Source organism: Cupressus sempervirens, chromosome 6 (assembly GCF_028749045.1).
Source record: "Cupressus sempervirens isolate cs-2001-9-10 chromosome 6, ASM2874904v1, whole genome shotgun sequence".
Lineage (NCBI taxonomy): Eukaryota > Viridiplantae > Streptophyta > Pinopsida > Cupressales > Cupressaceae > Cupressus > Cupressus sempervirens.
This window is the reverse complement of record NC_143123.1, coordinates 216,793,862-216,809,563: the sequence shown is the minus strand read 5'-3', so window position 1 is coordinate 216,809,563 and position 15,702 is coordinate 216,793,862. Positions and strand designations below refer to the sequence as shown.

General features: G+C 34.1%; 1 protein-coding gene across 1 annotated transcript in view; it reads right to left on the bottom strand.

Moving 5' to 3' along the window:
* Positions 1-970: 970 nt before the first annotated feature.
* Positions 971-15,702, bottom strand: part of EMB2729 (Alpha amylase family protein) — a 326,562-nt gene continuing 311,830 nt past the window's right edge. Inside the window, exons 19-21 of the mRNA XM_089787516.1 lie at positions 1,669-1,754; positions 1,480-1,534; positions 971-1,336 (exon numbers count right to left, since the gene is read on the bottom strand). Coding sequence (XP_089643642.1) covers positions 1,304-1,336; positions 1,480-1,534; positions 1,669-1,754 — 174 coding nt within the window. The 3' untranslated portion in view covers positions 971-1,303. The remainder of the gene's footprint in view (positions 1,337-1,479; positions 1,535-1,668; positions 1,755-15,702) is intronic.

The window sequence follows — 15,702 nt, the reverse complement described above, 5'->3', positions numbered from 1 at the left end:
GCAATAATATGTGGATTGGCTATGTGTGGGCACATGGTAATGCAATGCAACTATGATTTATGATTCAGATATGATTATGCAATGATAATGTAATATGATTATGATATGAGGCAATGAAGTTATGATAAGATGGCGTGATCAAGCAATTACATCAATATGGATGTACCTATGCATGAAATGGTTATACATGCATTGTGTATGTATGTATGACAAAAATAAATGCTACGCTTATGTATATGATGGATTGTGTAATGTGTCATTGATGCATGCATGTATGTTGATGGGATTTGCATAGAGCACAATGATGGTGATTACATGATGATGGTTGCCATCATATAGCTCACTAGCTATGGTGGTTTTTACAAGCGATCATCTTTGGTGACTTGTAGATATCATCCTAACTAAAGTGTCTACATAGTGGAAGAATGCATTGGTGATTGCCAAGCTCCATCTATCATAAGATCATTTCTATATACTATAGAGATGCAGATTATACAAAGACAAGGTATGTTCTTTCCTTGCCCATTAATTTACATTTCAAAAATATTGGGATATCATGTATTTTGCAAGGAATATAGTGCATTCCAGCCTACTTGAATTCTTTTTGTTCTATATGTTTTCCAACTAAGGTTTTGTGGAAGTCAATCCCAAGATCTTGTACTCATCTACTATCTCTAAAGGATTGCTGTTAAAAAAGAAAAGTGTGTTGTGTCTTCCTATTTCTTTTCAGAGAGAAGATCATCACTTTGATTATATCCTACAATCTTAGATTGCTATGGATTAGGATTAGCAATCATTATTTCTATAATGAACCACCAAGAAGTCTCAAATTGATCATGCATATTTCTCTACTATAAGTACAAACCCAAGAAGAACTGTGGATATATATATATATATATATATATATATATATATATATATATATATATAGAGAGAGAGAGAGAGAGAGAGAGAGAGAGAGAGAGAGAGAGAGAGAGAGATTATTTCTCATTTCTAGATAGCCATCTTATTGTAATTGTTAAAAACAAAGTTTTGGCCTTGGCCAAATAGCCAGTTTGAAAAAATACATCATTTCTACTTGTACTTGGATTCAATATGATACAAAATGTTAATTACCAAGCCAGCCTTGTCTGATAAACATGCTTCCCCTCATTCATCATGAAGATTCATCTTTCACTCATATAATTCACATGTTTCACAGAACCAAGGGATTGTAACAATTCACTGGCAGGAAATAACTCAACCCATGTAATCAAAATCATAGGAAAGCACTCACCATTAAATAGTTAATTGATGTATGTATTCAAATGCGGAGAATTCGTGCTAGTTTGTAGACCTGCAATAACAATAAGTACAATAATGTTGGCATCCGCAAACAATAATTATACGTTTTAAATGCTTGTAAAGAAGATTCATGTTTCTTTTTTAAATTCAAAATCATATGTTACTATAAAAACATCAGCATAAAACTTGAAATACCTGAGCACTTTGCTTGGGCAAGAACAAACACAGAGTGTTGAGAAAATTGTCAGTCCTAAAAATTACATATATTTTCACACTTAGTAAGTTGAAAGAAACCTTGACATTAATGTTTGTCACATTAAAATATAATGATAATATTGAACATTCATGTAAGAAATTTCTAGTAAACGAGGTGATATTTCTTACCTTTTCCGCAAAGTTCTTTGTCTACTTTGATCTGATTTAAGATGACCCCTCCCACCATATATTGTTTCGTCAGTATCCAATACAATCTGTAACAAACAATTAGGTGCTCTTGAAAGCTTGGTACTAGTACTAAATATTTGTGACATGAAATATAAGTGTAACAAAACAATACATTCAAACTAACCTTTCACTAATGCTACCTAGATAGTTGCGAAAAGTTATAATAAAAAAGTTGAAACACACAAGAAATACACAATAACCCTTTTTTGGCGATTGAATGGATGTTGTGTGTGTGTGTGTGTGTGAGAGAGAGAGAGAGAGAGAGAGAGAGAGAGAGAGAGAGAGAGAGATTGCTCCATCTTTTTCTATTAGCTTATTAAGAACACATCAAATGTTCAATAGTTATTGCACAACTTATGGAAACAACTTTCATAGGTTTTGGGTTTAGGGTTCAAGGAGATCAATATTTCTAATTTGATTGTCGAATAGATTTAATGGCTTTGATGTTTTGGTCTGAAGACATTCAATATTTAATCAAGGTCTAGGTTTGGAACTCATGGTTTATAATGTATAATGTATTGTCACATTTACACCCTAATATTCAATTATGTAATGGGTTAAGTGTCCCATTCTTTATTTGTTTCTATTCAGTAATGAAACTTAAGGAAAATTAACAATAGACCAGGAACTTCTATTGGTCTTTTCATCTGAAAGTACTATGGTATGTGGATTTGTATTTCTACAAACTCTGAAGGTGTTCTACTTGAAGCGCTCAGTTAGAATATAAATGTTCAAATTTTACAGCCAAAACTAGTTATGAGAGAGACCCATTTAACTTAATATTTTGTCACTTGTATGGCCATCCTGGAAGGAGTCCTCTATTGAAATCAATAGGAAAAACGACTTAAAAATGAGAAGTAGTCAATAGATCTTATAGTTTCAGTTTAGGACTTAAAACTACTACAGAGCTAATTAGATTATTTTGTTTTAATAATCTAATTTATCTGTCACCTTGTAAAAGTGCATATATTGGCTAAAAAGTGAGTTATCCCCACTTCTCACTTTTAAATTTAGGATTTTGGAGCAAATCACCCAAAAATCCTTTGTGAGCTTTTCAGTGTTTTATTCATTGGGAGAGTTGTGCTCATGAAATTGCCATGAGAATAGGCTCATTGGATTTAGAGTGAGAAACTCCTCCTTTGCTGAGCGTTTCATCAACTTTGGCACCTTCCTTATTTTTTAGCGTCAGTTGTAATTTCTGTCTTTTTGGCTGTTTTAATAGTTTTGGCGCATTTTAGCTTTTGTTTTTTATTGCTTTAGGTTTGGAGGTTGAGAACTATTGTTTCCCTTGTTTTCGTATGTTTATTTGGCCCAGTTAGGCGTGTGTGAGCGAATTGGGGGTTGCAGCTTTCAAATTTGGAAGTTTTGAGCCGTTATGTTTGTTATTTTCTTCATACAAGCTTGGAACTCAATTTTTATTTGATTGTTGGGAGTTTGGCAACCATTTGGATGAGTTTTAATTTAGTCGATTTTCAATAACCTTTATTTTTGAGCGATTTTTGCATTGCCTCATTTTGCATGACACCTAGTTTTCTTAAGTAATTCTTCGCACTTGTTTGGGTCGTGGATATGGAATGTATGTTAGGTTTCCAATCTGACCATAGTTTTACTTTATCATCATTGGGATTCGTGTAGAATCTATACTCCCAAATTTAAGCCGATTGAGAGAGTTCATGATACTTGGTGGTTTTCTTACCTTATTGGGATTTGTGTTGAATCTACATTCCTGGATACATGCTAGTTGAGTGAGATTGTTATACTAGAGTTCTTACATAGTTATCCCATTTGACCAGTGACTTGATGTACTACATTGTCTTTATGCGCATATAAATGTTGGTACCATACTTGATTGGTGTGTGTGTTAGCCATGGGTGATTGTCTTATGTGATTGTGGTCTGGGAATTATTTCCAATAACACAGGGGGAGTTGGCCTATGAGTTCCACGTGGTTGTGAGGTGTAGCTACCTATACCATTGCTAGGGACTGGTGTACAGAGACAATCTATTGAATATTCACTTGGTACTTTGGTGTATTTGGAGCATAGTTTCGAGAACTGCTTGAAAATCACTAGAATTGCCAGTTTGGCGATTCGATTTAGGCATGCCAATTTTTTTGGAGTCGTGAATTGGTTTAGGCAATTTTTTGCCATGAATCGCCTAAATTAGTCATGTGGCAAGGCAAAATGTGAACTCATTTTTTAATTAAAACACATTTTTTTTATTTTTTGTTTTGGCCTTTCCTCTTTGTTTTAACCTGAAAGGGTCTTCTAATTGTTAAGCATGAGTAGAAAAGAGGAAAAGTGAGAGAGAAGAAGAGAAAAGAAAAATCATAAGTTTCCAAACAGCAAAAAGAAAGAGCACCAAAGAGCTCAAAAGTCCATTTGGGAAGGCCATAAGATTGCATTGGGAGCATTAAGGAGTCAATAGCAACACTCCTCAACTCATTTACAAGAGGTTAAGTGTTGATTTTTTTTGCATGTTAGTGTATTATGCATTTTTTATTAAAAAATTTCAGTTTTCATTTGCAAATCTTGAATGGTTTTTAGTTTTACTAAATTGCAAAGTAGGGTTTGTTGTTTTGTAACTTTTGTTTATTAGTTTCAAACTTTGAGGTTTTACTTGAATTTTCTTATTGCAGTAGCCTTAACTTTCATTTTCCACAATGGGTAAAAAAGATGAATTTTAGAAATATACCAAAGACATTTTCATGGAAGAAACAAATTTCAAACAAAATATATGTTTTGTAAAGAAATCAATTCTGGTGGTATTTATAGATTCAAATACCACATTGTTGCTATACATGAACATGATATTACAATTTGCACTAAACAAACTACTGAGGCAAACTGCACTTGTTTAATGGCATTAGAAAAATATGAATAAGAGAAATTGAATAAGAAAAGACAACTTGAAGGGTTAAGGGCTATTGGCTCCCATGCTCCTGTAGCCGCATCTGCATCCACATTAGCATCAACATCCGTAGGTTGTGTTGGAGAGGGTTCTTCTAGGCCTCCTTTTCAAACTAGTTCTAGTGCTCGTGCTAGTGCTAGTGCTAATTGGTTTTATACTAAAATTGAGTCCAACTTATTGTAGCCTAGAGTGCGAAAGAATAGATTGGATAGTTACTTTGTGCCCCGCACTACTCCTGTCTCACAACCCACGCTTGAGAGCATGGGTTTGAATAAGGAGATTCATGATGCTGCTAGAAAAGAAATTTGCAAATTTTGGTACTTTTACAACATTCCATTTGTTGCAGCTAGATAATTGATTCTTTTTTATTTGTTTTCTTTAACGTTAAAGTAAAAATTTAATTGTAAAGTTTTTACAAATTCTGTTATAAATCAGTCTTAGATAATCCCTTTATAGTGCTTGTTGAAGATGATCTTCTATAATTCAAACTTGTATGAAGTGTTACCAATAGTATAAACACTATTCGAGAATGTTTTATCTCTGCAATAATACAGATAGGGCAGTATTGCGAATAGAGCAGACCATGTAATATTCGTGTGTCCTTTATCCACAAACATACCCTATATAAATATTACAACCACAAGGCATGTCCCTAGAAGGGACGTGTCCCTACCTAGGTCAGCCCTGAATTGCTCTCTTTAAAATTGACAACTTTTATATGGAGACATATGTTAATACATTAACTAACCAAGATGATTTAGGTAATCCTTAACTATGTTGCCCATGTTACAAGATTCAAGAAGAGTTGACAGATTAATGGATTTTCGGATGATTGATTAATTAACAGAGGAAAAAATGTGTTCCTTATAAAGAATTACAAGGACGTTGTTTCTAAAAGAAACAACGTAGACTGAAGACAGAATTAGAAACAAAACTAGAGACAGGATAGGAAACATTCCTATCTGGACTGAAGAAAAAAGAGACGGGATAGGAAACATTCCTATCTAGACTAAAAGACGGACTACAGACAAGTAGTTGACTATTATAGAAAGTATAAGATATTATCTTAATACCCTCCCTTAATGGTCAACGTACGGATGTCGGAACATTCTGTGATAACTGAGACCCTCTCTGGATCTACAGAATGCTGAAACCAAGAAGCTTTGCCAGAAGAGTGCTATGACTCAAAATAAGTTGCAATTACAAAACTTCGTTTTTGTGGAAAAAACGGTAAAACCCAAAATCTCACACAACCTTGCCTATTATAGACAACTTGAAATGATTTTTGAGGAGAAAATCAACAAACCTAAAAAAATAGAAACAAATTTAGAAGGCATAAAATGTAGCTTTAGCTTGATCAGGGAGCTCGACAACTTGTGCTGTTGGCTGGAAAGCATTTTGCCTTGCTTGGGCAGCCAAACGTTTTCGGCACTCGAATTTCATATGGCCAAACTTGTGACAGTAATTACACTGTACATTTTGCTTCGTAGAGCCATCCAAGGATTGAGTAGAGGGTTGATGCTGGGAAGGCTGAGAAGACTGATGGTTGCCAATGTTCTGTTGAAAGGATTTTGCAGCAAAGGCTTGCTCAGTGGAGGTGGAACTGGAGCTGCTACCAAACTGTTGTTTCCACCGATCTTGCTAAAGCAACAGGGTGCAGAGATCAGTGAACTTTAGATCAACACCAGTAGATGTGGTGTTGAGAGTCTCGATAAAATGCTCATAGGATTTTGGTAAACTCCGAAGAGTGATTACCACAATATCCTCTTCCTCCACCTTGCGACCGATGGCAAGTAACTGATCACAGATTTCCTGAATTCAATTCAGGTGTGCCTGGAGCAAGGTGCGCTCATCCATGAAAATAGAAAATAGAGTGTTCTTCAGAAAGAAGGCTCTGCTCTTGTCGGAAGTCTCATGAAGACCTTTTAGATGTGTCCAGATTTCGGCAGCTGTCTTGCCGAATGGAATCTGAGAAAGCTGGTCATCAGCTACGGATAGTTTGAGAAGCATTACTGCCTCTCGATTGGTCAGATCCCATGTATCTTGATCAGGACCCGGAGAAGTCGAACGCTGCGTAACACCTAGAACAAGTTGAGCGGTGTTGCGATATTCGAAGATTGCGATGATGCGCTGCTTCCAGATTCCATAATTGCGACCATTGAATTTGGAATTATGTTCGAGCAGAATATTTGTCAGAGATGCCATGGCATGTTTTTCAATGAAAAATTGTGAAAATCTATAAAGGCACGTTCTTCGAGGCAAAAATACGAAAGACCTTGAAAAATCAGAGAATGTCCCTGAAGAGAGCTCGGAAAACCCATAAGGAATTTGCTGTCGTTTTCTGGATCCGCTGGCTCGAAAATCGAGGCACAAAAATCAAGGCACCCAGAAAAAATGGTCGACAACCCAGTTGAGCTCTCGAAAAACCCACCAAGAATCTGCAAAAAAAATATTTTTTCGACTCCAAAAATTAGGGTTTCGAAAAAAAACGGCCCTGGCTGAAAAAAGCTTGAAAAAACTTCAGATATCTTGATAAAAATGGTGGTTTTCAGTCGACTAAAGCTGGTTACGGCAGTATGGAGGTCAGAAAACCGACGCCTTGAGGTCAGGCACAGGAAAAAAATGACCATGAAAAACGCAGATGACTGATTTCCAAAATCCGAGTCGTCTAAAGAAAAATGCAGAGCCATTTTTGGTGTAAAATCACTGACGATTTTCCAGAAAAACTGCACTTTTCCCCTGCGAAAAATACTATGTAAAGATCCAGACTGATGCAAATCACGCGGGATGCAGAATTTTAAAATTTTTTTTTTTCAAACCTGGCCGAAAACTATTACAGTTGCGATTTTTGAAAAACTCAACCAAAAAAAAAAAAAAAAAAAAAACCTAGTTGAAAATTTGAGGTTTTTAGAAAGCAAGAATCACAAAATAATTTTGAAAATTGGCTCTGATAATTTCGGAAAAGAAATTATAATTTTCGAAAAAATTAAGAACTATGCTCTGATACCATGTTACAAGATTCAAGAAGAGTTGGCAGATTAACAGATTTTCGGAATATAAAGAATTACAAGGACGTTGTTTCTAAAAGAAACAACGTAGACTGAAGACGGAATTAGAAACAAAACTAGAGACAGGATAGGAAACATTCCTATTTGGACTGAAGAAAAAAGAGACGGGATAGGAAACATTCCTATCTAGACTGAAAGACGAACTACAGACAAGTAGTTGACTATTATAGAAAGTTTAAGATATTATCTGTATGATCTGTAGAATCAGATCAGTATGAGATCGAAGTTACAAATTAACACTCCCTCTTAATTTGATAATCATACTAAGAGATAACATATCTAGCACCATCAATTAAGATGAATAAGCATAGATTGATACTCTATATCTATCTGACTCTTCCAAGCATGTGGTATCATTGAACACATGATAATATGTGATATTACTATACGTGTGATATGACTTATCACTTATACTTGTGATAACAATATTGCATGGAATGCAATATACAATATAAAATCTTGAGAATTATTAAATTCTTCCTTTATCCAAGCTGTGACTCATAGGTATTGGCATGCCTATATCACAACATGATCTTGAGTTAAGATCTACTAAAACATAAGATAAAATGCAGAGAATAATTAAATTCTTCATTTATCTAAGTTGTGACTATAGATATAGACATGTCTATATCACAATATGATCTTAAACTCATCTAAATCTCACAGTAGTTCTCTACTATTCAACACATTATCTAAGAGATTGTCATCTCTCATAATGTCTTTTATACAAGTGCTCATTATCTTCGAGATCGTCACCTCTTAAACAATGAATACAAATGGTGAAGCCCATAACAATCAATAGTCTGACAATAATAGTCTGACATAAATTCAAAATTATTAATAATTAAAAAATACAAATGTATTACAATTCAACCATACCAAGTCTTCTCCCGAAGTGATCCATCTTCACTTGAGAGAGAGGTTTGGTAAGAATATTTGTTGTGCAAATGTATTCTAATTTTATAGTATTCCTATCTACCATATCTTTTACATAGTGGTAAATAATTTCAACATGCTTAGACCTGTCATGAAAAACTAGATTCACAAAAAGCTTGATGGAGCTCTAATTATCACAATGAATAATAGTAGGATTCATGGGTTGACCAAATAATCCCACAAGTAACTTTTTGAGCCAAATTGCTTCCTGAGAGGCCATTGTTGCGGTAATGTATTCAGCTTATGTGGAACTTTGTGCTATTGATGTTTGCTTTCTGTATATCCACGATATCATCGTTGAGCCTAAATTGAAACAACATCCTGAAGTGATTTTTCTATCAATAACACTTCTAGCCCAATCTGAGTCTGTGTACCCATGTAAGTCCAAGTCAACTTTCTCATACTTGAGCTCAAGATCAATAGCGCCTTGTCAGTATCTCATGATGTGTTTGACTGCAACTAGGTGAATCTCCTTTGGCTCACACATAAACTGACTTAAGGTATTAACAACATAGTAAATATCAGGTCTTGTATTTACCAAGTACATAAGAGATCCAATCATCTGTCTCTAAAGAGTAGAATCTATGGACGGTGATTCTACAGTTGCTTCCTTAAGTTTGTGTAGATTAATCTCCATTGGAGAAGACATAGGTCTATAGTTCCACATTCCAAATCTGTTTCAGATGTCTAATGTATACTTTCCTTGATTAAGTCTGACGGTGTCAGAATTTTGCCATACTTTTAGTCCTAGGAAGTAATGAAGGAGTTCTAAATCTTTCATTTCAAATTCTTTGATTAGATCTTTCTTGCATTGATCTATAAGATGATCATCACCTGTTATTAGCAAATCATCAACATATAGTATCAAAATTATCCTATCATCTTTATCCTTTTTATAATAGAGATTTGGATCAGCTTCATTCTTGGAGAATCCTAGACTAGAGAGATACTTATCAATTCTTTCATGCCATGCCCTTGGACCTTGTTTAAATCCATAGAGAGCTTTCTTGAGCCTGCAAACAAAGACTTTTGGGTTATGAGTTTCAAATCCTTCAGATTTTTCCAAATATACTCTTTTATAATCTTTCCATTCAAAAATGTTGTTTTCACATCCATCTAATTTACTTTCCATCTCTTAAATGCTGCAATAGCTAGGACTACTCTTACAGAGGTGTATCTGGCAACTAGAGCAAAGGTTTTTTCATAATCAATTCCCTCCTTCTGAGAGAAACCTCTAGGTTTATATTTTTCAATGCTACCATTAGTAGCATGCTTAATTTCAAATATCCACTTAGAAAAAACAACTGATTTTCCTTCAGACCTTGGAACAATTTCCCAAACATCATCTAAATTATGGATTGATATTCTTCTGTCATAGCATTTGAAACATTGGTTGGCTCTAGTTTAGATAAATCACTCATGTTTGCTGCATAACTAGAAAATCTTTTGGTTCTTTTGCTTTATCTGAAGGTTCCAGATGGTGTAGCTAAGTCTTGTGCTTCCTCTACAATCTTAATGACCCAAAGTGGTCTTTTCTTTGCATTTTGAGTTTCCTCAAGATTAAGATTTTAAATTTCATCTTTAATTTTTTTAATGTTCTCCCTCTGAAACTCATATTCATTATTTTCTTTAGAACTATGTAAGGGAGAGGGATCTTCTGAACTTAGGGCTCTTTTAAATGTTAAATCTTCTTCAAATATTACATCCATACTAAGTTCAATGTTTTTCTGATCAGGTATGAAAATCTTATATGCTTTAAATGTTTCACTATATCCAACAAAAATACCTTTTGTCCGAGATGGTTGTAACTTAGCTCTCTTTTCTTTTTGGACATGTATATATACTGGGCACCAAAATATCATAAGATGGCTTATATTAGGTTTAACCTTAGTAAAGACTTCTTCAGGAGTTTTATCTCTAAGGTGGGAGTGAGGTTCTATTTTGAATATAGACAACAGTACAAGAGGATTCTGCCTAAAGATAATATTCTAAATTTTGATCAAATATCATAGCTCTTGTTGCTTCTATAATTATTCTATTCTTTCATTCTACTACCCTATTTTGTTGTGGGTTAAAAGGAACAATATACTCCCTCTTAATTCCTGCTTCTTTATAAAACTCTTTAGACAAATCTGAAGTATATTCCCCTCCATTATCAATCCTAAGAGTTTTAATTATGTGTTTTGATAAGTTTTCAGTTAAGATTTTGAATTCTCTGAAGTATATTTCCCTCCATTATTAGTCCCAAGAGTTCTAATTTTGTGTCCTGATAAGTTTTTAGTTAAGATTTTGAATTCTTTAGATCTCTTAAGGATTTCTTCTGATTCTTTACATTTTAAAAAGTAGATCCAATTTTTCCTACAGAAGTCATCTATAAAAAGTATATAGTACCAGAATCCTCCAAGTGAAGGAACAAACATAGGTCTACATTAATCTGAGAGGACTAATTCCAAAACATTGTTAGTTTTTCTAGCGCTACGATGAAATGGACTTTTGGTGTTCCTACTAAGAGCACATCCTTTGTATATGCTTGAATGATCCTTATTCAACTTAGGTAAACTAGTTACCATCTTTTCCATAGTTGATAAGGCTTTGAAATTTAGATGTCCTAACCTTCTGTGCCATATTTCATTTATATCAGTAGCTTCATGAATTAATGCTTGAATAGGTTAACTAGTTCTGTATTTAATTCATACAAGAATCCCTTTCTTTGACCAATCAACTTTGATTTTTGGAATGAAGAGTTCTTAGACTAGGTCATTACTTTACTATCCATGAATGCAACATTATGTCCATCATCTTCAAGTGATGTAACATAAATTAAATTCCTCTTTATTCCTGGTACATAGAGTACTCTTTTGAGATGTAGAGCAATACCTAACTTTAGTTTCAAGGTGCAATTCCCAATTCCTTTAACTGAATGGGAGAAATTATCTAGAACTAGAGTGGCTCACTGAGGCTGTGGATCCAGTCTTCACTGAGGAAGACTATGAGTGGGTTGACCAAGTGGATAGAGAGGCTGAGGTTGTGGCTATGGTAGAGAAGGCAACTAGAGCTCGTTTAGGCACTAGTGATGCACACGCACACGCACACGCACAGGCCCTAGTGCTATTGTTCATGAGCCCATTTTATATGCGGGGGCTATGGCTTGACAGTCCTCTAGGACCTACCTTAGCACCTTTCTAGAAGGTGGACTAGATACTTAGAGGTTGAGGCTAAGGTTGCAACTGACCTTGAGGATGATGATGAGGCTTGAGCTGGAGTCTTGTTTTTTCATTTTGTTTACAGATATTGATAGACATACATTTCATGGATCTTCATCTTAGATTATTACATATATTTATGATTTGATGTCTTACGGATCTTCATCTTACATACATTCTATGATTTGAATCAATATAATTTATGATCCTATGATTTCTATTTACTTCATCTATAGCCTACAATTTACATTTTATGTGTAACATAGATAGGTATGTGATGGATTTCTCATTTATGTTCCATGTTTATGTATGTTAACTTCTATTTGATGATGTTATAGTGTGTTTAAATTATATTCAATAAAGAGTGCATGAAATAAGTTTTAAATTGTTAAAATCTCTACATTTAAAAGGTTTTTTTAATTTGTCAATTCGATTCTAATTCATGGCCGATTCACTATTCGATTTGGCCTTGCTGATTCCAATTCTCATTACTTTGATTTGGAGTATGTTTCCTTGTGATTTATTCTTTACTTTGGATGCATTTGTTATCATGTTTAGATGATGCTTAGTATGTTGCTTGATGCATTCCTTTATCATGATAATTGTATCTTATTGCTTTGGTGATGTTTCTTACCACTGCTTGGATTAGTGATGCTTTTGGTAGAGTAGCATGTGAGATGTACTTGTTCCATGCGATGTTATTTGATGACTTTTGGTAAGAAAGATCTCATGAGACAACTGCAACAATCTTGTTGGCGAAATGAGAGTTCATGCTCGGGGGTATGGTTAGGATCCTTGAGGTCTCAAGATTCCGTTAAGGTTGGGAGGAAACGAGGATGGTTGATTTGATTTGGTTGTATTTCTTGTTGATAGATTCCTTTTCAATGTGATGTTTCTTATGTTCATGTTTGCTTATGATGTTGTGGTTTAGATAGATAGATGTTATTGTGATCTGCATGCTAGCATGAATAGAGTTGTGGTTTCCTATTGATCTCTTTATGTGTGGATCCGGCACTCCCCGATGTGGAGTTAGCTTTCTTTTCATGTTGTACATTGGTGTCGACATGCTCCTTTCATTTATTGTTCAGGGCACCTTCCTATTGCATATCTTGGTAAATAGGATCACTTGTTTTGCCTAGGTTGTGTTGCTTTGCATGACATTAATTATGTGTATAGCTGAGTTTTATCTCCTTCATGTCGAAGAGCTCATGGAGAGCTTTCCAATGCATTTTGAATGGACTCAATTGGAGTTCGGACGCAAAAGTTATGGTCTTCAAAGTGAAGGCAATTTTGGTTGCATGTGAAATCTTGTACGAGAAAACACTTCTGCGTATGGGACAGCAGGAATTCTCGTACAAGACCCCTCTGATGTGAAGTCTCGTACGAGAAACTGTGGATACTTCCCTGCACTTCCCAAAGGTGGAAATCATTGTTTCATTTAACCTTTTCAGTGTTACACCTTCCTAATCTATAACAGTTCTGATATCTATGCCTCATTGTGATTGTTCTTTGTGTTTCCTCTTCTTTCTTACGTTGTAATTGGTAAATTGACTTGTATGGATTAGACACTTAGGAATTTTGAATTTGGGTTCAAAAAGAATACATTAGTAAGTGATGAACATTTGGAGATCTTTTGGGATGTTGGTTTTGTGTTAGTCTTCCATTGCAATCTTGTGAGGTGCTTTCTTGTTGCATCTTATCCTTAAAAATATATATGTTAGTCCTTGTTTATCCTTGTTTCCAACGATCTCCAGGTGAGGCATTACACTCTACGACTTCATACTCACCCTCAAAGAGTATATGGAATACTTGTATAACATCAAGTTCCTCTTCTATCGATAGTCCTTCCTCAACTTTCAAGAACTTAATAGGAATTCATATGATTTCTTTTCAATTGATTAGTTTAATATAAAAAAAAAAATTCAATGGTGTTGTTAATTTGATTGAAGTGCTATTTTAGTAACATTAATAAGTATTGTCTCGCAAGGTAAGTTAAAGTGTTTGACCAGAGACATTAAGCATCATGCTCCATCTATAGTCCAATAAAGCTTAGGATTTCTGTACTATTTATAAATTGAAGCAAGTTATTTCATCACTACAGAGGAATATATTAGTATGTGGTGTCCTTAATTAGAATGTATATTCCCATTTTTAGATGGCTATTCATAGTAGTTTTCATTTTTTCTGATTTTTACGAAAGCAGATGTCAGATTGCTCTTAGGCACCAATGGTAAAGTTGGATAAATCAACAACACTGAAACTGTGTAGAGCAATTCTTTAATGCTTTGCTCAAATGGTTCACTCATATTGGGAAGTCCAGAGTTGTGAAGAAATATTTTGTCAGAATAAGACTTTGAGGTAGATTCTTTGATGAATAAATATAAATATATTTATATAGATATACATTCATAATGTATATGTATATATAAATAGATGCATATATACTATACAGAGACTCAAATAGCAGGTAACAATTATAGTATATGAATGCATAAAGAAATACATATGTACAGTATACATTGAGTGTGTGTGTGTGTGTGTGTGTGTGAGAGAGAGAGAGAGAGAGAGAGAGAGAGAGAGAGAGAGAGAGAGAGAGAGAGATCTTATGTTAAAATTATATCAAATAATAAATTTTAAAAAAAGCATATATAGGTCAAAATTTCTGCACTCTATCAAACATAAATATATAGACTTGTTCCTTGGATACATGTATATATCAAACTGATTCAATAGAAAGATTAGTATATAACGACAAATTGATAGATACAAATTATTGAAAATATTCATCTTCATTTGGTTATAGATTTAATATAGAGAAAGATGTTAGTTAATATTAAATGTTTACATTCTTGTTGATTGGATAGAGTAATAAAGGCTCTAGTGTATATCCTCATTTGAATAAAGCTAAGGTTTATAACCTTGTTGTGTCACAAGTGGTTCATTATTAAAGATTAATAAGATTCAGCTCTTACACTTTCCTATAAGGCTCTTTCCTTGTAAAATTTCCGACAGTGTCCTTCAGCATGATAGCACAGGTAGTAATACCTAAATGACTCTATCACGATCTTTGCTATTTCTATGTAAATAACTGATAGTTCACCTCAGTATGTTAGTAGTAGGCTAAATCACAAGGTTTGAATTCAAGCTCAAGTTCGGCAGTAATACAATTTGGATGAAATCCGGCAAAATAAAATTGGAAAAGAAATCGACATCAAATTCTTCTTATATAAATTTAATTTTCTTAAAATATAAGAATATACCCAATAAATTGTCCAGTTTATTTAAATATTATTTTCCCAAGAAGGAAAGATCTTGATTCTTGAATTTGTTATGATTAAATATTCATTGTTATTAAATCTAATATAAATAAAATAATATTTGAACTTTTTATTGATGTCAAATTCAATATTTGAAACGAAACAAAACATTTAGAAATGTATTTTTTAATTTTTATAGAATTAAAAAAAGGCAAAGAAAAAACAATTCTTAAATATTTGTAGATTATAAATACAAAAAAGAAACAAAATTAACCTAAAGAAATATATAGACTTCTGCCAGGAGTCACAGAACTGTTGCTGCCACGTCAGATTTGTTGAGCTGTTTGGAGTGCACCACTTCTGAGAGTTTGTTTGCATGTGCTAACAGTTAAAATGAGAGTTTGTTTGCATGTACTAACAGTTAAAATGCCCTTTGTTTGCACCCACAGTGCTGTGCTTGCAGACAACAGAACAGTTGCTGCCACGTCAGACTTGTTGAGTTGTTTGGAGTGCACCACTTCTGAGAGTTTGTTTGCATGTACTAACAGTTAAAATGAGAGTTTGTTTGCATGTACTAACAGTTAAAATGCCCTTTGTTTGC